The 23877-nt window shown below is 49.3% G+C and overlaps 1 protein-coding gene and 1 non-coding gene across 7 annotated transcripts; one reads left to right on the top strand and one right to left on the bottom strand.

The window, feature by feature from the left end:
- Window positions 1-6090: 6090 nt before the first annotated feature.
- Window positions 6091-15047, bottom strand: DNAJB5 (DnaJ heat shock protein family (Hsp40) member B5). 6 transcript variants are annotated; one of them, XM_060300799.2, is made up of 5 exons: window positions 14918-15047; window positions 13938-14251; window positions 11344-11588; window positions 7656-8257; window positions 6091-7513 (listed from the first exon to the last, which is right to left on the bottom strand). In XM_060300799.2, exons 2-5 carry the CDS (start codon window positions 14117-14119, stop codon window positions 7280-7282), a joined length of 1263 nt encoding a protein of 420 aa, XP_060156782.1. In that variant the 5' UTR covers window positions 14120-14251; window positions 14918-15047; the 3' UTR covers window positions 6091-7279. The 6 variants fall into 6 exon arrangements, with proteins under 6 accessions (XP_060156782.1, XP_060156783.1, XP_060156785.1 ...); XM_060300800.2 differs by having other exon boundaries at window positions 13938-14079; window positions 14918-15045; XM_060300802.2 differs by having other exon boundaries at window positions 14139-14251; window positions 14918-15041.
- A 4862-nt stretch (window positions 15048-19909) lies between these two features.
- LOC115838715 (U6 spliceosomal RNA) lies at window positions 19910-20016 on the top strand. The gene has a single exon (XR_004033733.1). It is a non-coding gene; the product is annotated as a U6 spliceosomal RNA (small nuclear RNA).
- Window positions 20017-23877: the final 3861 nt, after the last annotated feature.

Consider the following 23877-nt stretch of genomic DNA (forward strand, 5'->3'; position numbering starts at 1 on the left):
GTTTATAATTGTTATATCTTCTTAATGAATTGACTCTTTTATAATTATAAAATGTAATCTCTTTTTTTTTGCCCCTTGTAACAGTTTTTCTTTTAAAGTTTGATTTGTCTGATATTAGTACAGACACTTTAGAGCTTTCGTTTTGTTATTGTTTGCATGGTATATCTTTTCCCATCCTTTTACTCTCTCTTTTTTTTTAAAAGATGACCATATTTAAAAAAAATTATTTATAATTTTTATTTATTTATTTATTTATGGCTATGCCAGGTCTTCGTTGTGGCATGTGGGATCTTCATTATGGCATGCGGGATCTTTAGTTGCAGCATCCAGACTTCTTAGTTGTGGCATGCAGATGCTTAGTCGCAACATGCAGACTTGTTAGTTGTGGCATGAGGACTTCTTAGTTGTGGCATGTGGGCTTCTTAGTTGCAGCATGCAGACTCTTAATTGCAGCATGCGAACTCTTAGTTGTGGCATGCATGCAGGATCTAGTTCCCTGACCAGGGATTGAACCTGGGCCCCCTGCATTGGAAGCCTGAAGTCTCACCCACTGGACCACCAGGGAAGTCCATACATCCTTTTACTCTTAATTATCTGTGCCTTTGAATCCAAAGTGTGTCTCTTGTAGATAGCATATAATTGGATTGTATATTTCTTAAAATCCATTTTTCCAATATCAGTCTTTTAATTGGAAAGTTTTAATCCACTTATATTTAGTGTAGTATATGGTAGGGGTTATATCTACAATTTTGCTTTTGGTTTTTTATATTTCTTATGTCATTTTTGTTTGTTTGTTTCTCAGTTGCTCCTTTACTGCCTTCTTTTTTTTAAATAGATATTTTCTGGTATGCTATTTTTTTTTTTTTTTTTTGCGGTACGCAGGTCTCTCACTGTTGTGGCCTCTCCCATTGTGGAGCACAGGCTCCGGACGCGCAGGCTCAGCGGCCATGGCTCACGGGCCCAGCCACTCCACGGCATGTGGGATCTTCCCAGACCGGGGCATGAACCCACGTCCCCTGCATCGGCAGGCAGACTCTTAACCACTGCGCCACCAGGGAAGCCCTGGTATGCTATTTTAATTACATTGTCATTTCTTTTACTATATTTTTGAGTTATTTTCTTAGTGATTGCCTTGGGGATTATAATTATCATAATTTATTGTCTTGGGGATTATAATTATCATAATTTATCTTGCTAATTTAGCCTGATAAATCTTATCTGTATCTTATTTTATCTTAATAAATCTTAATTTATGACAATTTAGTTTGGACTAATACCAATTCAATTTCTATAGTATATAAAAATTTTGCTCCTATACAGCTCCATTTTCCTCCCCCTCCTTTGTACTTTTATGGGCGTACAAATTATATCTTTATACATTGTATGTCCAGCAACACAGATTTATTGCTTTATGAAGGTATTATTTAAATCAGATGGGAGAAGAAAAGAGTTACAAACAAATATACATTTATACTCTCTTTTATATTTTCCTCTGTAGGTATCTTTGCCAGTGCTATTTATTTTTTTCATGTGGATTTGAGTTACTGGTCTAATTTCCTTTTTTTTTTTTTCCAGCCTGAAGGACTCCGCTAGTATTTTTTGTAGAGCAGAATTGCTAGCAATGGGTTTTCAGTTTTTGTTTATCTGGTCTTAATTCTTCCTCCATATTTGTGGATAGTTTCGGTGATTATAGAATTTTTCTTTCAGACCTTTGAGTATGCCATCCATTGCCTTCTGGCCTTCATAGCCTCTGATGAGAAATAAGCTGCTAATCTTATTGAGGATCCCTTGTGCGTAATGAGTTACTTTTCTCTTGCCTCTTTCAGGATTGTCTCTGTCTTGTCTTCTGATAGCTTGATTATGATGTGTCTAATTGTGGATCTCTTTGTGTTTATCATACCTAGAACTTGTTAAGCTTCTTGGATGTGTAGACTAGTCTTTCATTCAACTTGGAAAGTTTTGGCCATTATTTTTCTGGGTATTATTTATGCCCCTTTCTTTCTCTCCTCTCTTTCTGACACTCCCATTATTTGTATGTTGTATACTTGATGTTGTCCCACAGGTCTTCTAGGCTCTGTTAATTTTTCTTCATTACTTTTTCTTTCTGTTCCTCACATTAGATAATCTCAATTGACTTATCTTCAAAATCACTGATTTTTCTTTTACCTGTTCAGATCTGTCTTTGAGCTCCTATTGAAAGTTTCATTTCAGTTATTGTACTTTTCAACTTCAGAGTTCCTATTTGGTTATGTTTAAAAAGTAATTCCTATCTCCTATTTATAATCTCTATTTGGTGAGCCATTGTTTTCATACTTTCCAGTTTTTTCTAAAACATAGTTTTCTTTACTTCTTTGAACATATTTTGAATGGCTGATTTAAAGTCTTTGTCTAGTAAGTCCAGTATCTGGATTTCCTCAAGGTCAATTTTAATTTATTTTTATTATTTATTTATTTATTTATTGGCTTCACCATGCACGTTGTGGGATTTTTTTTTTTTTTTTTTCCACGTTGTGGGATTTTTAGTTCCCTGACCAGGGATCGAACCCAGGCCCTCAGCACTGAGAGCACAGAGTCCTAACCCCTGGATCGCCAGGGAATTCCCAGGGTCACTTTCTATTGACTGTTGTTTTTTCTCCTGCATATATGTATGGGCCATATTTTTTTGTTTCTTTGCATGTTTTGTAGTTTTTATTGAAAATTGGACATTTTAAATGATATAACATGGCAACTCTAGAAGTCATATTCTCTCCAGAGTTTGTTGTTATAGCTGTTTTGTTGTTTGCATACTGACTTTCCTGAACTAATTCTGTAAGGTCTATATTCTTTGTTGTGTGTAGACACTAAGTCTCTGCTTGATTAGCTTAGTGGTCAGTTAACTATTGAATAGAGGTTTTGTTAAATCATTAGAACAAATGAGTTGCCCAGTCTTTGCTGAGAGGATATCTGGGACTATTTTAGAGTCATTTGCTGACAAGCAGGACACGCAAGCTCCCAACCACTGTGGAACACTGATGACAAACCAAATCAACTGCACAGTCTTCAGCAGCTCCCACATCCTCAAACCTGGGAGGACCATTTGAAGCATAAATGGAGCCAGCTTTTCTAGGGTCTCCCCTCTCTGCTCAATGAGTCCCTTGTAGCTGCTGTCCTGATTTCTGGTGGTTGCTCCCCACTGGAGTCTCCCTTTGAGTCTCCCTTTGAGTCTCCCTTTGAATTTCTAATGCCTGTTCCTTCATCCCCTCTAATTTAAATGCAGGCTAAATATTCCCCACTGCTTCCCCAGCCCTGAACCCTGTTTCATGCCCAGCCCCTACCTAAGGCCCACCTTCAGTCCTTGCTCCCATTCTTACTACTTTCTTCTCCACCCAAGATTAGGGCCTTTGGAGTAACCTTTCCTAGGACCCAGTGTGAGGTACAGTCTCTCACTCCAAATGAAATAATACCTGTTATAGAAGCAGACTGAAAATTTGTAGATTTTAACTTCTTTTAGTATAGCCTGGGCTCCCAGCCCTATGTTCCAGTTTCCATTTTTCTTAGAGAATTTCCTATAAATAATATTTGGAACCAACTAAAACACCACCTTTGAAAGAGTTCCATGAACACTAGTGGGTCCTGGCCTGCAGGATCCAAGAGTTTCTGGCACTGATGTGGCCTCAGGGCAACTAACAGACAAATCTCAGAGAAGGAATGATCATAGACTTTCACAGCCCTCTGTGTTTATGAGCCAAGTCAGCGATGATCTAAGAATGATTGGATTGGGCACCTAGGAATTTTCTATGTGAGGGACCCAGCAAAGTTCCAGTTAGAAAATGACCTAGGGAAGAACCTGAGGCATAGCCTGAGAAAAGGCCCCAAATTTAACCTGTCAAGAAATTCAGAAAGCAACCTAGTGAAGGTTTTGAGGGACCATTCTTCAAAGGAGATAAAAAGTGACTTGAGTCACTCAGGGAATGGACCAGGAAATGACCTATCAATGTGTTTAAAAGAGAACCTAGACTAGAAGCAACTGGAAAATGTCCTGAAGGTTTACTTGGGCAAGAAGCTGGGGCAGACCTGTTAGAATGTGATCCCTATAGATATGTATTGTTCATGGCTTGCTGCCAAGTATACTCTAGAGTCCCCCTCCTGGAAAGTCCTATAGCCACTTGGAAACTGGATATTTGGTTTACTCAGTGAGTCAAGAACACTGCCTGAATACCTCTTGGAAGCTTTCCTTCCTTGATCTAGGCATTAGACAAGCATTAGTAAGCCCAGATTATATGGTTTGGGGTATGGTAGAGGTAGAGCTTACCTCTCAAGCTCCTTGAATCCATAAAACTGTTTAGTTTTATAGAGACTCAATCATGGCCCATTCCTCAGTCCACCCTTCTCTCTCAGCCACCCAACTGTGCAGTTGATTTGGTTTGTTTGAGGGATGGCTAAGCCGAGGTTGCTTAGCTGTTTGAAAGAAACCCCGAGGCAGGATGAGGGACAGACCGATCATAGTTATTATATAAATGAACAAATGATTGTCATAGTACTGTCACACAAAATTACCCCCTGACACACACACAACTACTATAAAAGGATTCAGGGGCTTGTTCAAAGTGAGAGAACCCAATAAAGACCCCATTCCCCAGGACCTGGCTGAACCAGACTTTCCCCCAGTTTCTTTACTATCTTGATTTTTATACAGGGGTGTGTGTGTGTGTGTGTTTAAGGTTACAAAGGTATTAAAGGACCACAAATCCCGCATGTAATCTCCAAGAATGATAAGGCTCAGATTGTAGGCAGAGCTGCAAGGCCAACTTCAGGGCTTTCTCATTGAAGTGCCCCTGGCCTCTAAGGTCTCATAGTCTATCCCCAGAAAGTACTCAGTGGGGACATGATAATTTCCCAGATCCCAGATCCTCCGCATCCACAGGGAGGTCAGAGGGAGCAGTTTGGCCCAGCATGCCTAGATCCCAAAGCTTCAGGCCTCAGGAAAGAGCTAGGGTAAGAATTTAGCCCTGGGTGAAGAGAGCGACAACCCTAGGAGACCTGGAATAGGAAAACATTGAGTAGAGGATGAAGGATTAGGGATCTCCCTGCCCAGGCTGGGGGATTAGCAGACATCCTTTTGAACAGAAACCCCTTGGTTTCTGCACTGGAAGGAACAGGCTCCACCCAAAAATACTCTGAATAAAAGAATGAGCTTTTTTCATTGGTGGTGTCCCAGGATAAAAAACAAGGGCAGGAAGATCCCTGTTAAAAGCCTAGACCTTGTCAGCCTCTATGTGGAGCCCAGGTACAGGTGAAGGCAGAGTTGTCTTCATAGCACTGGGGACACTGAAGTTCAGTAGGGCATGGCTGTCATGGGCCTGATCCTGGAAAAGAATCTGGGAGGAAAGTCAGCACCAGGAGAAAGTCCAGGCCCAGGCAGAGCCTGCAGATGAGCATTCCTGCGACTTCAGGGCTCCTCCCTACCCAGATCCAAGGAAAGTGACAAGGGCATCATGCAATCAACACACAGGCCCTGAGGACCAGTGTCTCAGCAGGGACAGTCAATTCAAAGACCTGGACAGACATCCCTGGACAATTTAGACTTAAGTATCAGTAACAGTGTTCAGGCCTCACAGGAATCCTGTGTCTTCAGCCAGGCCCTGCTAAGCATGGGCCAAGGATGCAGGTACCTCCAGCCGCCCTCTCCACTTGCCTCAGGCTCTGTCTTTGGGAATGTGTCTCTTCTAGTCAGCCAGAAAGTCCTCCTCCATCCCTCCTAGGAGGAAAATTTCTCTTAAAGGAAAATTCCAGTCCATGTAGAGAAAAATCTATTGATTCTCATGCTAGCACATCCTTAGAGGATAGTCTCTATTTCTCATAACCCAGGATATTTATTCTTTCCAAATATTTTTTGCTTCCTCTAATAGCTGAGTGATATCTTCTGTCTTTGCTGTGTTTTGGGTGTACATTTTGGAAATTCTGGGAATCTGGGCTTAGAGGAAGGAAGGAGTCAGCTTCACCTTATATCGAGGGCTGCTTGGGCTTCTCAAAGGTGAGCGGGGCTCAGGAGGGAGGCTGTCAGTGCACATCCACCCCTATCACAGGTTCGTTGCTCCTGCTCAGATTCCGTAGTTTTAAAATACTTTATTTTTTCCATAATACTGTCATTACAAAAAAATACAAAAAAACTACTATAAAAACATTCAGGGGCTTGTCAAAGTGAGAAAGCCTAAAAACCCCACCCCAGAACATGGCTGAAGCAGTCTTACCCTAGCTCCTTCACTATTTGATCTTTACACAATTATGGGAGTGAGGTGGGGTCACACAGGCGTCAGAGGGCTAGAAATTCCCCCGCAGCCTTCATGAAGGGTAAGAAATAAGTAGCTTCATATATCACAGAAATGGGATTTGGGAGTTTAGGGGTGGCTAGGCCCTGAGTTCAGAGGTGTGGGGAGAAACCTGTGACCCTGAATCTCTTGGTGGGGAATAGCTGCCACCTGACCCAAAGCCCTTTCCCTTCCTGATGAAGGCTAGGAGACAGACCCTGCCCTCCACCTCTTAGACTTAATACAGCAGCCCCCTCCCCTTCTTCTACCCTTGCACACTCTTAAGAGCAGCAGGGAGGACAGTACTTCCAGCTCTGCAGAGTCTGGGCAGGGGAGCTGTCAGGGAGGCTGCTGAGGGCCCCTTCACCTCCCTTTCCCAAATGAAAAGTGTCTCGTGCTCAATGGCCCGGTTCATGGGTTATGGACCTTCCCTTCCTATCTCAACCCTGGAGAGGCACACACAGCTCTAGGTGTGTGCTTTGTGTGCATGAATATGTGTGTGATAGCCTTGGACACTGTGGACTTGGGGGTGGGACTGGGGTGGGAAAGCAGTGTCCTTTTTATCCTCTTCCTCCCCCAGTAGGAGGAAGCTGAAGGGAAGGGAAAGGAGAGGTATTAGCAAAGCTGAGAGGGGAAGGAGGACATGCTATTTACAGGCGTGGACAAGGAATCTCTATATCTTCAAGTAGCACTCAGGTCACTCTCCAGCCACTGGAGTGGGAACTGGATTCAAAGCTTGTGACATGAAAATTAACCCCTGGCCTGGGCTAGCTCTCCCCACCTCCCTCCCACTCCCCCAAGGCAGCCCAGCTCTGAAAGGGGTCAGGGACAGGAACATTTTCCCTGAAAACCAGTGAGTTTTTTTTGTTTGTTTTGTTTTTTGCATTTAGAAAGAGTTGCTAGTGTCCAGTGGACATCAAGCTGGGTGCACAATGGGTGGGGTGAGTGTGGGGCTATTGCTGTGGAAGGCTCTGGGCTGGCTGGGGCAGGGCCTAGGAGCATGGTAAGTGCTGCTTAAGGATCTGTCTTGTCTGTGGTGTTAATCTATCTGGGAAGCGAACTTTGAACTCGACAATGAGGTCTCCCCGCTGGGTGGGCACCTTGGGGAAGGGAAGGCCCTCCCCACGGAGTCTCTTCACGGTGCCTGGCTTGATGACATCATTGCAGGGCAAAGGGATCACTCGGCCATCAATGGTGGGAATGTTCACGGTACAGCCACACAGTGCCTGGGGAAAATGAGACAGAAAGTGAGGAAAAGGTAGGGTAGAGTGATTGGGAGGGGAAGAAAAGAGAGAGTGGGGAAAGAATGTCTCCGTCACCCCCACCCCCCACCCGATAAAACCACACACAATCTGGTCCAGGCCCCACCTCCTTGAGGCTGATCAGGGCACTGTAGAGCACGTTGGTGCCATCTCGGCGGAAGTGTGCATGGGGCTTGTCTTTGAGCACAAAGACGATGTCAGCGGGGATGTTGTCAGGTGTGGCATCGCCCTCTTTGGGGAAGGTGATCTTGGTGCCTTCCTTCCAGCCACGCTTGATGACAATGTGCAGGATCTTGTCCTCGGTGCGTACAGTTCGCCCGTCAGGGTTGAGGCGCCGCCTTGTGATCTTCATGCGTTTGGTGGAGCCGTGGTAGATTTCCTCCAGGGACACCCTCAGCTCATGCACCACAGGTGGGTCCTGCACCTTGCGCCGAGAGTACAGTGGTTCTGGGGCTCGCCTTGGACCCCTACTCAGCCCATTGAACCCAAAGCGGCCAAAGGAGCCAAATGGGTCCTCATCTTCATCCACGTCCATGTCATCTGGGTCAAAGCCACTGAAGGGACGAGTGGAGCGAGTGCTGGCAAAGAAGATATCGAAGGGGTTGGAGCCGCCGAAGAAGGAGGCAAATGTGGCGTGGGGGTCCCCATGAAAGGTGTAGTGAAAGGAGCCACTGGAGCCCCCTGATGAACCGCCGCCGCTCTTCAGGCCTGGAGGGAGGAGAAGTTAGGGGCAGTATGGCTGGTCTCTGCCCCACCCCACTCTCCTCCCCCTGCCCTCTAGCTCCTAGTTCATGGGCCTAGAGGAAGAAGCAAGCTTTAACTCCCACAGAGAGGGCTGGCCTAATAGAGTAAGAAAAATCTCTGGCAAGATTTCTACTCTTAATTATATGTTTAATAATAAGGCACATCTTGAGGTTCAAAGAAGCTGAAAAGCTAAGACTAGAAGACTGGTAAGATGTGACTTCCAGCACTGTAAACTCTTCCATGTACCTGTGACCCAAAGATGTCTCACAGAGCCTTGAATGACTGGCCTGGGGTCACATTACAAGTCATACCTGGCTCCCGTATCTTTGCTTATCTCCAAAGACAGGGAAAGAGGCAATCAGACAGAATTTGACCATACAGAGGGCTGTAAGTGACCTGTCCCAAATAAGGTGGCAATACAGTCCAGGAGGAAGTCCACTCTCACTCTACTTCTTTTTTTTGTTTGTTTGTTTTTTGCGGTATGTGGGCCTCTCACTGTTGTGGCCTCTCCCGTTGCGGAGCACAGGCTCCGGACGCACAGGCTCAGCGGCCATGGCTCACGGGCCCAGCCGCTCCGCGGCATGTGGGATCTTCCCAGACCAGGGCACAAACCTGTGTCCCCTGCATCGGCAGGCGGACTCTCAACCACTGCGCCACCAGGGAAGACCCCACTCTCACTCTACTTCTAGCATGGTTTCCTCTTTCTCTGACTCGTGCCCAAATGGGAAATGAGGAGGGCCCCAAAAAAGCAGGAAAGATCATTAGCTTGGAGAAGAGGAGCTATTTCTCTACAAAAAGTTTTCAAATGCTTTGTTCCCACACTCAGGGTTCACAGTGTTGCACAGCTCCAGGGGTTGCCATTCACACATTGGACAGACATAGATTGCAATGGGAAGGGAGCTCCTTGGAGTTGTACAACACCAAGACTTACACCCCATACCTAATGTCAGAGCTGCCAAAAAGGATGAGTGAGCTGGCACACTGCAGGTGGTGACCCCAGCTACTCTCTCTCAAGTCAGGTTCTGTCTAAGGGGCTCAGATTTGTGGGGGCAGTCTTCAAGGGGGATGGTAGTGGTGGTGATTGGAGTAGTTGGGGGGCTTGTGTGGGAAGGAGGGAGGAAGGGGATTAACACTGAGAAATGATCTAGAATATATAGACTTAGGGGTGGGGCCCAGGCTTGGGGAAGGGACTTTTCTCTTTGAGGGCTTTATCTAGAATTTCATTGGCTGTGGAAGCCTGAGCCTAAATTAGCCTCTTACTTCCTGGGACCACAAGAGGAGATTTGGGTTTCATTAGAGAGGCCAAGTGGCAAGCAATTCAGTGACTTGTGACAGCTGCCTCTTCACCGTTCCCCTAAGACTCAAGGTCTGTTCTTTCCTTTTATTGAGGGTCTGATTACCAGGTGAGTTCAAGAAGCTTGGCAGAGCTCAGTGAGAGAGGGAAGTTGGACTGATGATGACAGGAGGGGGTGACTTCTCTGCAAGGATTCCTGCTGTACCACTACCACCCCCCATTCAAGCTGGGAACAACTTGTCCCCAGGGAGGGCTGCACACAGAGTCTATGTGCACAACTGTTCTAGCTGGCTACTGGGGAAGGGGCAGGGCAGACAGAAATACAACCCACATTTCCAAGGCTGCTTCTCCCTTCCCAGGCCCTGGATGTCTCCTTAAGGTTGTGCTGCATCCTCAGGAGCCCTCCTGGGATGTAGATCTCCATTAGAACTGGTGCCTGGACCTAGGGCATGAGCTTTGCCCTTTGCTTAGGTTTGGTCATGCAGAAAGCGGAGGTCTCCCAGCTCCTACCTTCTTCCTAATCAAAGGTGAGGCCGAGCAGAGGAATGAGTGCAATTCCTAGACAGGTCACATGGTGGCATGGTGTCTGTACTGCTTCCCTCTTCCCCACCACTACCCCTCCCATCCCTCTACCCCAGAGAGAAACATTTCTTAGCTGAGAGAATATTGGGGATTCCAGAAGATACCTGGTGAGTCTGGGAATTGGCAAGTCTAGTAGGTGAGGAGGGAAAAACGGAAGGAACTAGTGGCATGGAGAATAAGAAGAGGGGGTTGGGAGGACTGGGGTGTACAGAGGACAGGGCCATGGAACATAAAGCAAGGAGGAGGAAAGGAAAAGAACATTCTTTTGAGCACCTGCTTTGTATCAGGTACAGTATATATCATTAGCCCATCTAATTTTGAGACTAGAACAGGGGGAGTGAGGAGGAGAATGTGGAAGAAAGGTGGATGCCACTGGGGAGGAAGGACAGTTCCTCCTGGAAAGGAGAGTCCTCAGATGTGACAATGTCTCTTAATATAGCCTGACAGGTGCTTGTGGCTGGCGGGTGGCAGGCGGCCCTGAGGGGCAGGCCCAGAATTAGCAGCTACATCATGCCCGTGGGATGTGCTGGGAGGAGCCGCCCTCTCAGAGGCTTTATTTGGACCTTTCCTGACACCCTGTGCGTGGCCACCAGCTACCCCAGGAGGGGGCAAGGTGCCAGCAGCAGTTCCCCTTCCACTCTTGCTTGGATGCCTGCCACTTCCTCAGGGAGTCGAAACTCTACCTCTGTTTTGCTGGCCTGAAGTGGGCAGGAAGGGGGCAGGGAAGGGGACAACCATCTCTAGCTCAGAGCTCCAGTGGTTAATTCCCCGGCTGCTTAAGGGCCAAACTTTTATGCTGATGACTGTAAATGCGCTGTCCTCAGAGAGCCACACACTCCCTTTCCTAACCTTCCCCATCAGCCAATGAAGAAGCGGGGACTTCAGGCAGGACTAATAAGGCTGGGAGGGAAAGAAGGGCGGGGAAGGCCTCTGGCTCTAGCTTTTCTAAGGCCTTAACTTGAGGAGGGAGAGGGGCAGAGAGAGGCAGGGAGAGCTGTGGTGAGCTGAGGCTGGGTAGTGGGTGGTCTCTTCTTTCCTCTGGATGTCAGTGCTGGGAACACTTGCCTCCCTCACCTCCTTCTCAGTCTCCAGTTCCCTGCTTTGAGAACTGGGTCACCCAGGACCCCAGACAAGGACAGGTGTCCAGTATCAGGCTGGAGCACTGCCCTCTTACCTTCCTCCCCATACTGGTCATACAGGCCCCGTTTCTTAGGGTCACTCAGCACATCATAGGCCTCTGCGATCTCCTTAAACTTCTCCTCAGCGTTGGGTTCTTTGTTCTTATCTGGGTGGTACTTCAAGGCCATCTTCCGATAGGCTTTCTTGATCTCATCCTCATTGGCTCCCGACGGGATCCCAAGAATCTTGTAGTAATCCTTTCCCATCACAGCCACTGGACCGGCACTGGTGTCCTTGTTTCTGAAAGAAACCAGGGCCGATCCTTGATGCCTCTGTTCCCTTCTACCCCAGTCCTGTTCCTGCTGATCCTGCAACCCCTAAATGACTCACTGTGTAACTTTCAGCAGGTCATGCCTGTTCTGTGGGCCTCTGTCTCCCCATCAGTAAAATGAAAGGGTTGGATTAGATGATCTCTTCCAGCTCTGACATTCTAGGATTCTGTGATTCTTTCCTTAGCTCCTGGGTTTTCCCAACAGGAAGCTGGGGGCTGTGGCCCACTTTTTGGGGCTATTCTAAGACCCAGGTCCTTGGGCCAGACTGAGGACTCCCACGAGCCCTGCTGAGTGAGGTGGCACCATGGACTGACAGACCCACGCACAGAAGCTGGTGAAGATCAGCGTACTGGGTGAGGTCACCTGAGCATCGTGGTCTCCTGTGCCATGCTTCAGGCATAGTGCCCAGGCTAAGGGCAGCTGGGGCAGTGGCCCAGGGCTGGGAACAGGCCTGGGTCTTCAGCCAGCTGCCTTGGCCAGCCAGGCTGAGTCAGGGTGTGTGTACCTGAATTCCTCTCAGCCACTGGAGACCCCAGGCCTCCCTGCCCCCGCTCCCCAGACTGTGCTAAGCCTCACGTGTGATTCAGATTAGAGGATGACTCACAGCCTTTGGTTACTGCTGTTTCTAACCCTCTCATTAGCGGGGCGGGGTGACACCGTCCTTCCCCCAACCAGGGCAACAGTTCCCTTTAGTCATTTCCCGGTGTCTACACACAAAACTGTGTGTGAAGACATGCCTGTGCCACCTAAGCATCAGTGTTAGTGAACAAAAGCATCCTGGAGGTGGGGCTTTTAAACCTTAGCTGTTAGGAGACAATTGGGCACTAACCACCAGTTCCTTAGTACCTTCTCTACCAGTCCCTCCCTCTCACCTGCCTCAAGGTTTAGGATCTGGCCCAGTGCCAGGTCCACACTCCTCTGATAGTCCCTGACTTGCTGGGTGCAGGGGCATTTGTTATTTATATGAGGGAGAAACACAGGACTCTCATTCTTTCACTCTAATCTCCCTCCATCAATGTCTCTGTGGTGGATAGAGGGAAAGGCACTTTCCTGTAGCTAGAGCTAGTAGGGGGAATGGCCAGAAGCCATTCTCTAACCCATCTGAGACTTGGCCAACCCCTGCCAAAGCCCAGAGAACCGGAGTCTTTCTAGCAATGTCATGGGCTGGCAGCCACAGCTAAGGCCTGCCTTTTCTGCCTCTGACTGCTTCAGAGAGATTACAGGGTGTCCTGGCAAGAGTGAGGGCTGTAATGGGTTAGGGGAGGCCTCAAGGCCCCAGGTAGACAGGGACAACAGCCCTAACTCCTGCCCCCACAGGGCCTGTTACAGGTGGCTGGGTTGACTCATGGTTCTGGGAGTCACCTCACTCTGACGAAGAGAAGGCTCCATTAGGGCGGGCACTCCCCCTTTTCCCCTACCAGCATGTCATGCCTGGTGGGGGAGCCTGTGGCTGGGGAGGCAGAGAAGAAAGGGCATCTGGGGGAGGGCAGCCATTTTCGGAAGCAGCAGTAAAAGCAGTCTGAGAGGGAGTTGGGGGTGGTCTGCCGCCATCTCTGCCTCAGCCCACACCTTCTTTCCCCCGAAACTGGAAAGGAAACCTAACACACCAAGAGGGTGCCCCCAGAGAACTGTAGCAGCTTTTAGGCTGAGGGCGAGTGGAATGCCTTGCCAGTGCTTTCAACCCTCCCCTCACTGTCCCTGCATTACCTCTTCATCCGGCCAGCTTCCTCCCTTGCACCCCTGTGCTAACTGTTCTAGACCTCGAATTCTCTTGCCTCCACAGACATAGGGCAAGCTCTTTCAGGAGTTGCCTTTTTTCCTCCTTCTTTCCTCCCTCCCTCCCCTACCCACAAGCCACGTGTTGGAATGACAAAGGAGCCCCATGGCATGGCACTGCCTTTGATGGAGAGAATGAAGAGGATGTTAATGTAGAGGCAGGACTAAAAAATAAGAAATGGCAAGGGGCACTGGTACAGGGAGGGGGATGGTTGATACAGAAAATGAAGTACTGATGGAGGGGGATGAAGGATGACATGGAAATGTCTGAAGTGGCAAATGGGTTACCAATGGGATGTAGAGAGTTGAAATACTAGAGGAGGTGTTTGTGGAAAACGGATGCCTGAAGGGTTTGGTATAAGATGAATGACAAGGGGTGCGGTTCATTCAAATGTAAGGGTGGGACAGAAGGGGGGTTCTTATACGTAACTGGGGATGAGACGAGGATGAGATGGAGGAAGCGGGTAGGCAATGGAGGGGGATATGACATGGAGAATTTGACTCGGTATGGGTATGAGTGCCCTTCTCCAGAGGGACTTACCGAAACTTTACAAACCCATTCAGCGTCCACGCTCGAAGTTTTAAGGGCTCCAGCTGAATTTTAAACATCAAGCTGGCTAAGAAGTCTTCTCCCCAGAAGTGTGGGAAGCTCCGGAAAGCGCCTCGGGCCTGTAGTGGGGGTGCTGCTGGGGATGGGCAGGAGAGCACTGTGCGCTTAAACATGCCCAGCCCAGCCCCTCACCTCTGATCGCTCCACCGGAGCCTGCTTGGAGAGCTGCAGCTCTGGAAGCCGCCTCCTCGGGTTCTCAGAGGCACTTGCCCAGCAAGGCCTGTCCGGTGCAGCAGGAGCTGGACCTGATCCCCAGGTGTGGAGAGTGAAGGAATAGGGTCCAGCGGTCACCTGCTCTCAGGTGCAGCGATGTCTGGCTGATTGTGAATGGCAGTATGGCTGTGTGACAGTAAGGCTGGCAGTGCGAAGAGTGTGTGCTTGTGAGTGGCAGCGTGTACCTCTGACAGGTGTGATTGTCTGTGAGGGCCTGAGAGGCAGCGTGTTCTTCTCGCCTCTCTCCCCGGGGAGGACCAGACCCCAATCCCCAAGAATCTACTCAATGAAGTCACTGACAGGGAGTCTCCTCCCTCGCAGATGGGCGGGGCGGGGCGGGGCAGAGCTCGGCTGGGACAAAAGGCGCGGCGAGGAGAGGAGGGGAGGAGAGGGGAGGGGGCTCCGGCGGGGGAGGGTGGTCGGTGATGTCACCGGCGCTGGCTGACTGCGCTGGCTCAGAAACGCCGCCCCGGAACCCAGTGCGACCCCGCCCGACCCTCCCCCGGCTCAGACGCGGGCTGCCCCCTGTAAGAGGGTCGCGGACATCGAGCACCTTGCAGACCCTGAACCTCCACACCCCCGCGGTGGAAGAGCCGAAGGGCCCTCAGTGTCCCGACATCCCGACACCAGGACCCCTGGCTTCGCGACGCGCGACGCCCCCCTCCCGGGACCCTCGAGTCCTGGCTCGGTGCCCTCACCAGTGAGGAGCTGCGGGCGCCGCCGCGGTCCGTCAGACAGCCGCTGCCCCCTCCCCCGGCTCTGGCTCCGCCGCCTCCACTCGGGACAGGAGTCGCCCGCCCGCCGGCGGCGGCCAGCGGGCCCGGGAACCCGCCCCCACAGCTCCGCCTCCGCGCTGCCCATTGCGCCGTCTGCCCGTCACTCAGCTCAGCCTCTGCTGTAATTGGACAGCTTTCAACGAGTGGCTCTGTGGTAGCCGCCCATTCTCCGCCCCTGTCACCCGGCCACACGCGCACACATTCCGGGCCGTGATTGGTGTGGGTCTGATTGGTGCACTTTGGGATCAATCAACCACACCTCTTCGCTATCTCGTCGTGCCATTGGTAAAAGGGACAGAGGGCGGCAACTCCACGCGCCCTTTGATTTTATTGGTTGGTCTGTGGGGCTCAGACCCCAGTCGGGGGACAACTATTTTAGTCCAATCTCCGGTTTGAGAACGTGGGACGTACTGGCCACTGCCCGAATCCCGGGAGAACCTTCTGGAACCCGTGCAACGTCAAAGGCAGCCTTAAAGGAAAACTGCGCCCACCAGTTGGCGGTGACTCTGGGCATTCTTTCCTGTCTTCATTTAGGAGGGTAGGGGAGAGAATAGTGCACTCTGGGAGGTGTGGTCCCTGGACCGGGGTGAAAAGGTTACCATTCTTACCTGTCTTCCATTGAACCGTGAACTGTCCTAGCCCTGACCTGATTTAGCTTTACCTTACCGTGACCCGGAGTTGACCTGATATGACCTAACTGAATCTCAAAACAGACCCCGGTAGATGAGCATAGTTTAAGTACCCTTCTGCCCTCTCCTTTGTAACCTAGCAGTTCTCCACGGTTTTAGCACCTCCAAGATTCCCTTTATGAGTCCCCTTTTCATCCTCTGTATAATCCCCTCATCCCTGCTCCCTCATGAGCAGCCCCTTCTCAACAATCCCCACAATCCTCATTAAAGTTCTCCCTATAATCTTTCATCCTACTTCCCTTTTGAGTCCCCACATTTTATCCCCCTTTTACTCCCCCCCATTCCTGGCCCCATATGATCTCCTGTCTTTCCCCCATGATCTTCTGTCTTATCCTATTCTTAATCCTTATCTACTCCCATGTGCTCCCCTATCCTAGCCCCCCGCCCCTTAACCCTTCGTCTCAGCTCCACATGATCTCCTTTCTTAACACCCTCAGAATCTCCCATTTCAGTACCCCCGCCCCCACCCCCATTAATTCTCAGCCCCAGTGTCCCCGATGTTCAGAGCAGGCAGGGCTGCGTAGGCGGTTGCCAGCGGAAGCCGACGCTTGAGCAGACACGGTGCCTGGCGCCCACGTCACTGTCTCCCAGGCCCATCTGTGCTAGAGGGAGCGGGGGTAGGGAGGGGGTAATCCAGGGGTGAAGAGGGGGAAGGAGTTCTTGGGGGTTTTGAGGACAAAGGAAGGGCCAGAGCAGAAGCTCTCACTTCTCTTTCCTTGCAGTTTCCCTGAGGCAATGTATGGACACCCATGAGGTCATGCAAACTAGACAGAGCTGGAAACAGGCTTGGAGAGCATCAATACCTAGGCCACAGAGCAGAACAGGAGAGCAGTCTAGGGATCCTGAGGTTACGTCTGCCTATTCTCCACTATATGCCTTCTTTCTAGTTATCACGATGGGGATCCCAGGTATAAAGGGGTGTGAAGTGTGAGGCAAGGAAAGGAAATGTGGTAAGAGGAGGCAGGGTGATGGGGAGAAGGAGGGGAGGGAGGGAAGATGGGGTAAGGGAGATGGGGAGGGGAGGGGTGGTGAGGGGAGGGAGAGGGGGAGAGGAGAGAGGGAAGATGGGGTAAGGGAGTGGAGGGAGAGGAGATGGGGTGAGGGGGATAGGGAGGGGAGGGAGGGGAGATGGGATGAGTAGCAAAAGGATGGGACAGAGAGATGAGGTGAGAAGAAATGAGGAAGGGAGGGGAGGTGGGGTGATGAGGGAATGGAATAGTGTGACATGGAGATGGGAAAGGGAGGGTGAGGGGGCCCAGGAATGGTACTGGCTCCTTATATCTGAGGGCTCTCACTCCCCCACCTCCAGATTCATGGGGGCCTGGGCTGTGGGCGGCTCTGCTTCTTCCTATGCCAGGTTTGTCTATTTTACCTCCTCCAGCCTTGCCTGTGCCAACACGGAGGCAGAGTTTAGTCACCGGCCTTTACCTGGTCCCTGCTAATGCTGAAGTGTAGGCTTAGACCTTTAAGGGTGCAGGGCTGTGCCTTCAGGTATTGGTGGCACAGATTCCGTTGTTTGCTGAGTTTTCAGTTGCTGTCCTGTGTCCCATTGCCCTGGGTATCAGGAAGGTGTGAGAGGAACCAGGGGTGCCTCAGGGTGTGGCATAGGGTATGAGAATGTAGGCTCTGAAGGCAGACTGTTGACCTTGTGAGGTTACTTGCCACATTGGTGCCTCATTTCCTCCTCTGTAAAATGGGGACAGCAGTACCTCATAGGGTCGTTGAGAGGGTTAATTAAGGTAACACATGTAATGCACTTAGTTCTGAGCTCGGCCTGTACTTAGCGCTCAAGAAAGTTAACTTATGCTGTATGTTCACAGATATCTCGGTATGTGAGTGCATCTGTAAATGTTTGAGCCTGGGAATTATTTGTCTTGTTGTATCTATCATGCAATTTGTAAGTGAGTGTATCTGGGTAATTATTTTTGTGCGGTAGTGTGCCTGATTCTGTTATTTGCTGTAGGTATGTGATTTTGTGTTATTGTACATATGTGATTAAATGACTAAGTAGGCCTGTGTCTACATGACAAAGAGTGGATGAAGTGTGGCTTCATGGCTGTTGATATGCTGACACCATGTCTGCCGGTGTATGCATGCATCTGTGATCATGTCAGTTCCAAACACCCCCACTCACCCTCCCTCCCTCTGGAGATGTCACAACCCTAGATGTCCCTCATTTCCTCACCCTGAGGGAACCAGAACTCGGGGGCAGGGGCGGGGGTGGGTGCCAGTGAGGAGGTGTTTAGACAGGAGCACATGTTCCCTCCCAGACTGTGTATGGGAGGGGGAGCCCTATCTTGCACATATCCTGAAGCCTCCACAGGAAGTGCTCCCCCCCAACTTGTTCTCAGTTCCCTGTCTTGTCACCATGGCAACAGTTGCCAGGGGCTCCCAGGGTTGCTAAGATCTGGGTGTGGGAGGCTGCCAAGCCTTGTTGCCAGTAGACACAGAGAATCCTGGGGGAAAGGAAGACTACCCCCACAGTGCCGGCTTTCTGCAGTGACAGGACTGGTCCTTGGACCTCTCCTGTCCCCAAATTGTTCCTATAATTTGTATATGGCAGTACTAGGGTTAGTGGGGGGCTTTAACAGGAAGCTGGAACTAGAATACTGAGATTAACATTCTGAGAAGAAAGGGGCACTCTAGCTTGGCTATTTCCATCTTTAAGGTCGGGAGGTCCTTGGAAATTAGTGACTTGCTTATTCTGTCCCCCATCTCTTATACTTCTTCTCTGGCAATATCTCTGCTTGAGTTCTCCAATGGCTGGTGCTTATTATCTACCTGATGTTTCCACCTGGTGTAGGAATACTGCATTGACCCCATTACTCTGGATGCAGACTGACTCCTTCCTGTGGTCAGACTCTTAGCATATCACCTGGATACACACTTCATGCTGACACTTGAGCCCAGAGTTCAGTCCCACAATGAGCCCTAACTTTGGCCTCAGCCTGAGACACTGACCTTGGTGTTAGTCCTAGACCAGAAAGTTCCCTACACCCAGCCTCAGTATAAGCCCTCCTCCTAGACACAGATGAGCCCTAATCTTGATACTGATACTTGAACCATCCACAGATTCAGTTATGATCCTGTACGTTGACTGAACACTGACCAGTGATCTTACTCCCTGGTACTTGCCTCGGGTCTCCCCAACTGTTCTGAACCTACACTGACTAGTACCATAAAGGTTCAAATGGGTTTTTTCTTGGGGGTGAGAGAACAGTACTGGGAATGACCAGCAGAGGGCGTGCAACATCAGGTTCCAAAGGCATGCTTCCCAGAGCCCACCTGGAAAGGGGATTAATAGCTATATTGGGATCTTGGATCTTTTCTCTCAGGTCAGGACTCAGAGCTGGAAGCACAGCAGTTGGTTTAAGAGGTTGAACTAAAAAAAGGTTCCCAACCCAGTGATGCTGATGCTTTGGGGTCACTTGGGTCTGTATAAGCATGGGTTTCCCTACAGCTCAGCCCGCCTCAGGGCTGGGGATGCACCAGAAAGCGCTTAGCCATTTACTGGCATCGCAGGTCTCAAGAGGACTGGACACCTGGGAAGACATTTCACCCCCAACTCCACATTTCTGTCATATGCTCATACAGCTTCACTACCTTCCCTGGTATTCAGTTATCTTTTGGTCCTATTGAGCAGAAATCTGTCTCTCTTCCACCTTTGATCTTAGCTCTGTGCTTGAGGTCACATTGACTTCATTGGTCCCATCTACCAGACATCAGCCATCTGCATCCCTTGAGTCTGCTCCTTGATAGGGTGAACACCTCTCAGGCCTTCACGGGTTCTTCCTGTGCCTTGTATCAATTCCAGCCACTAAGACCATGTTCCCCTGGCTGGGTTTCATTTTATGATGCCTGGCTCTGGTTAGGTTTTTCCAGGAGTGCTGGTGCAGCATACTAGCCAGCCTGCATCCCTCCTCTGACCCTGAACTTCTTTCCGTGTAGCCTCAGGTTACATCAGCTTTTTAGTAGTTCACTCACACCAGGTGAAGACTGCATCCTCTGTTCTCCCTGACCTGCTAAATCACATCTTGCCCGTTTTGTACCTGTTATAATTTTGAAAGGAGTGTTATTATTTATTTATTTATTTTTTTAAAGACAGATACTTGAAATTAGTGAAATAAAAAACATTTTGGCACTACTTTCTGAGCTTTAGGGCAATCCTTGGGCTTGGAAGTCTCTGTATTTGATGCTTACTTAGATGGGACAAGGAGGGACTCAAGTGCTCACTTCAGCAGCACATATACCAAAACTGGAACATTACAGGGAAGATTAGCGTGGCCTCTGCGCAAGGATGACATGCAAATTCATGAAGGGTTCCATGTTTTTGTTTTTGATGAATATTAAAATGTAATAATGTAAAATGAATGTATATATGGATAAATTAGTATATTGCCAAAAAAAAAAGAGGGACTGAAGATCCCCAGCTGGCTTGGCTGTGACTTCAGCACTGTGGACAGAGGCCAATGGAAGTTCCCCCGGCTATGCCTGGGACTGTGGGTGGGTGGAAGATGATACACACACAGCCTTCAGGTGGGGCCAGAAATTCTTGCTGCTCACTCAATGCCTTACACTGTACCAAGCTCTTTCCTCTCACCAAACGTATTCTGTCCTCACTCAACTATCAGCTCAGGAAGCAGACAAAATGAACTGTTTTCCAGATTTTTACAGATGAGGAAACTGAAGTTTTGCAAGGCCAAACTCCAAGCAACCCTATGAGTGGGATGGGAGAGAGAACACTAATTACTCCATATTTAGCAAATTTAGCAACCACTGCCCTGCTCTGGCTCAAGTGCACTCCTCTTTATCTCTAGGGAAAGTCAGGGTCGGTGGAAGTTTTTGTGGAACTGAGGTTCCAGCCAACCCTGGGAACAAGTGGCAGTTGGTAGCAGGAACAGTGCTGGGAGGCTCTGAAGTTCCAGTCAGGACTGCCCGAATGAGGGTGGGGAAACCTTGCTTGTCATTAAGGTTCACATAGGTCCAGCTTTTATGCCTCTTCCTCTGTCCCAATGCTTGGCTTCACTGAGCCTGGAGATAAGGAAAAGGGACGTGTAGGATATTATTAAGGTGTTTCTGAGCCTGATGGACCTTCGTGGGAAATTTCCAGGAAGGGTGTGGGAGTCTTTGTGAAGGGGGTGAGTTGTGCAGGTGGTAAGAAATCCTCTGACATGGGCTACAGGTCTGGCTATCTGTGTATGCCTATTCCCTGGGTGTGGAAACAGGATGTGCTGGACCACACAGCAGCTTTCTTTGAGGTGTACTCTGACAGGCAGCACAATAAAGTAGTTAAGAGCATGGGCACTGAAGCCAGACTACCTGGTTCCCCTGCTTCCTAGCTGTGTGACTGTGGAACCTTGAGAAATTCTCAGCCTCTCGGTTCCTCACTTCCTCATCTGTAATACAAATCACATAGGGTTGTTTTGAAGATTTATTCGTTTATGCAAAGCACTTAGAATTGCCCAGTGCATAGTAAGTGCTCAAAAATGTTAGTAATTACAGTTGGCTGTTGAACAATGTGGGAATTAGGAGCGCCAATGCACCCGCTGCAAAAATCCTCTTGTAGCTTTATAGCTGGGTCTCCGTATCCCCGGTTCCACATCTGTGGATTCAACCAACTGAGGACTGTGTGGTACTGTTGTACCTATTTATTGAAAAAAATCTGCATGTAAGTGGACGCATGCAACTGAATGGCCTCTGGTCCCTCAGGGGTTAACCATATTTGTATCTGGGGCTCCTGTGGTTTTGAGGTAGAATATCTGCCTCTGATCCACAGTCTAGAGATGCTTTCCTGTCTACAAGTACTGGCTCTGTTCTTACCAGGCAAAAGGGATGAATGGAGATTTCATGGTCCTCTGAAAGCTTCTCCAGACCTTAGTTTACCCAGCCCTATAATATCACATTAAAACAGTCTGCAAAGATGGGGAGGAAACTCAGACCAAGGAGAGCCCAGAAGACCCGGAGAAACCAGCCAACTAGCTTTCCTACTTTGTAGCTCAGCAGAAACTGGGAAGGGAAAAATGTCTAAAGCTGGCCCTTGGTGTGTGTTTGGGGGCAATACATAGCAGACAGGCTTGGAGGGCTTACCTTTTCCTTAATTTCTTCAAAAACTTTGGCTCTTCTCTTCAGTGCCCTCGTCTCCTCTGTGTCCATGGTGGAGACCCTGCCTCCTCCCACCCCCACCTATCTTATGGGTTCCCTGGAGGCCACAGCTGCTCCTGTTTTAGACTCAGGAATTGGCCGATGATAGGAAAACAAACAGAAACTTGGTAGGTGCCCCAAACAACAGGAAACAAGAAGCCAAAATAGCATCACAATCTTTTTATTATGATTCCCACTGTGCCCAGCCTCTGGGAACATCAGCTCCTTCTGGAGTGAAGGCTGAGCCATGGGAAGGAGCATGCAGCTGTAGTGATGGGAAGACAGGGCTTGAGGATGTTCCCCTCAGCTTACTGTCAAGTTACCTTCTGCAGAAAAGCACATAGGAAGGGCATAAGGGACCAGAGGCCATTGGATCCTCCATTGTTACTTGAGTGCTCTCAGAGCCCTTCTCACAAGCCTGTGTTTGGTGGGGAGACAGATCGGAGGCCATCTCTTATAGGAGGCTAGGCTTGATGGCCTTCGTTTTACCATGGATATGGAAAGGCCTTGTTCCTTACACATTGATGTTCTTATCTGTGGTCATGCCAACCCATGCTATACAAACCGGAATGTGACTGGGCTTCTTAGTCACTGGCCTGAGCAGACCTGACACCCTCTCCATGATCTGGGTCATCAGGGCATTTGGCCCAGAGGGAAGAAAGTTTTTCCTTAGTGCTAGTGGGGTCTATTGAAGATTCTGTAACCTGTTCATTTTCTTTCCTTTCAAGGTTGCTAAAAGCAGTGGCAGCAGAAAAGCAACAGCAGAGAAAATGCCCAGTCCCACCCCACTCCAGCGTGGGCTGTCGGAGCAGGTAGGATGCATTAATATCCCCCAATCAAGAACTCTGTTGTATGGGCTTTAGCTAAGGGCCCAGAGAGATTCTGGGCAATTCAAACTAAGTGGCATGGAGAAAGCAGCAATTTTATTCCACTGTAAATAGAGGGGTAAAAAGGGGTTACGGTTACAGGTGCTGCCTGGATGTCCTGAAATTCTGGCGTCAATGTTGTTTTGCCTTTTAAACTCCAAGTATGTATCTGCCTTTACTCTGCTGGTTTAAAGGGGACATGCCTGCAGGATCACTAGAGCCTGCCACCAGTCCTGTCTGAAAGTTACTCTTGGCTCTGTGGTGGTCATGGCTGGCCTGTGACCCTGCCATACAGCTTCTTCTGAGCTTCCCTCTTGCCTTTATGGTTTCTTGCACCAGCTTTACTGAAGCCACGAGACATGCAGTGGTTGAGGTTGAGGCTTAGAGGCCTAGGCACAATCCTGAGCCCACCCCCCAGAGAGGTGCCCTCTTCCCAGGTGGTTTGATTCTGTGCTTCCCATACTGTTGATAGGAATGGGGGACCCCTATATTGGGCCACTCTAACAAGGCCAGGGTGACATCCCATAGGGAGCACCAGGGCCAGAAAGGCCAGTGTCTGGCCTGCAGCCACAGTTGCTTAGGCTGAGGACAGAAAGAGGCAACGTGCTCATAGCTTCAGCCGTGGCTGTCCTCAGAGGAAGAGCTCTTGAAAGGGGTCGGTACCTAGGAGTAAGGAAACTGCTCCATCCCTGGGATCAAAGGGGCCCATTGCTCAAAAGCGCAGAGGCTGAATCTATTGGGGAAGGCTGATCTCAGGAGAGGAAGCCACGGAGCAGACCTAAAGAGGCTACATGGCCACAGCTATTGCCTCAGCTGACCCTGTGTCCCTGAAGCTCCGTCGTGTCGTCAAATGCCCCTGTCTTTAAATCTGAGCATGGAAAAGAGGACTTCTGGGGGAAAAACAGACTTAGGGCAAGTAGTCTTCAAAGGAGCATCTGTGTAACCTCAGCCTCCCTTGGCTGGGGGGTGGGGCGGGTGGTGCTTGGGAAAAGAACTGATCTCTGCAATTTGGGGCAGCCAAGAAGAAAAGACTGAAACATTTTCTCATACTCTTATCAGAGTCAGTCGCTAATTTCTGTACTTGGCAGAATTTCAGACAGTCACAATGATGAAAGGGCTTGAAAAGGAAAGGAAATTGGCTTCACTAGGTTTATACAAGTTTGACCATTTCCATATGTACTGGAGG

The sequence above is a fragment of the Globicephala melas genome, chromosome 6 (assembly GCF_963455315.2).
Source record: "Globicephala melas chromosome 6, mGloMel1.2, whole genome shotgun sequence".
In the NCBI taxonomy this organism is placed as follows: Eukaryota; Metazoa; Chordata; class Mammalia; order Artiodactyla; family Delphinidae; genus Globicephala; species Globicephala melas.

What these genes read in the sequence shown, in the direction of transcription:
- DNAJB5 (XM_060300799.2), bottom strand. Translation starts at nt 14,119, where the DNA reads ATGTTTAAGCGCACAGTGCTCTCCTGCCCATCCCCAGCAGCACCCCCA. An exon ending in TGACCAGTATGGGGAGGAAG is followed by an intron (nt 8,258 to 11,343) that starts GTAAGAGGGCAG and finishes TCCTCCCTCCAG; the next exon opens with GCCTGAAGAGCGGCGGCGGT. An exon ending in CCCTGATCAGCCTCAAGGAG is followed by an intron (nt 7,514 to 7,655) that starts GTGGGGCCTGGA and finishes CATTTTCCCCAG; the next exon opens with GCACTGTGTGGCTGTACCGT.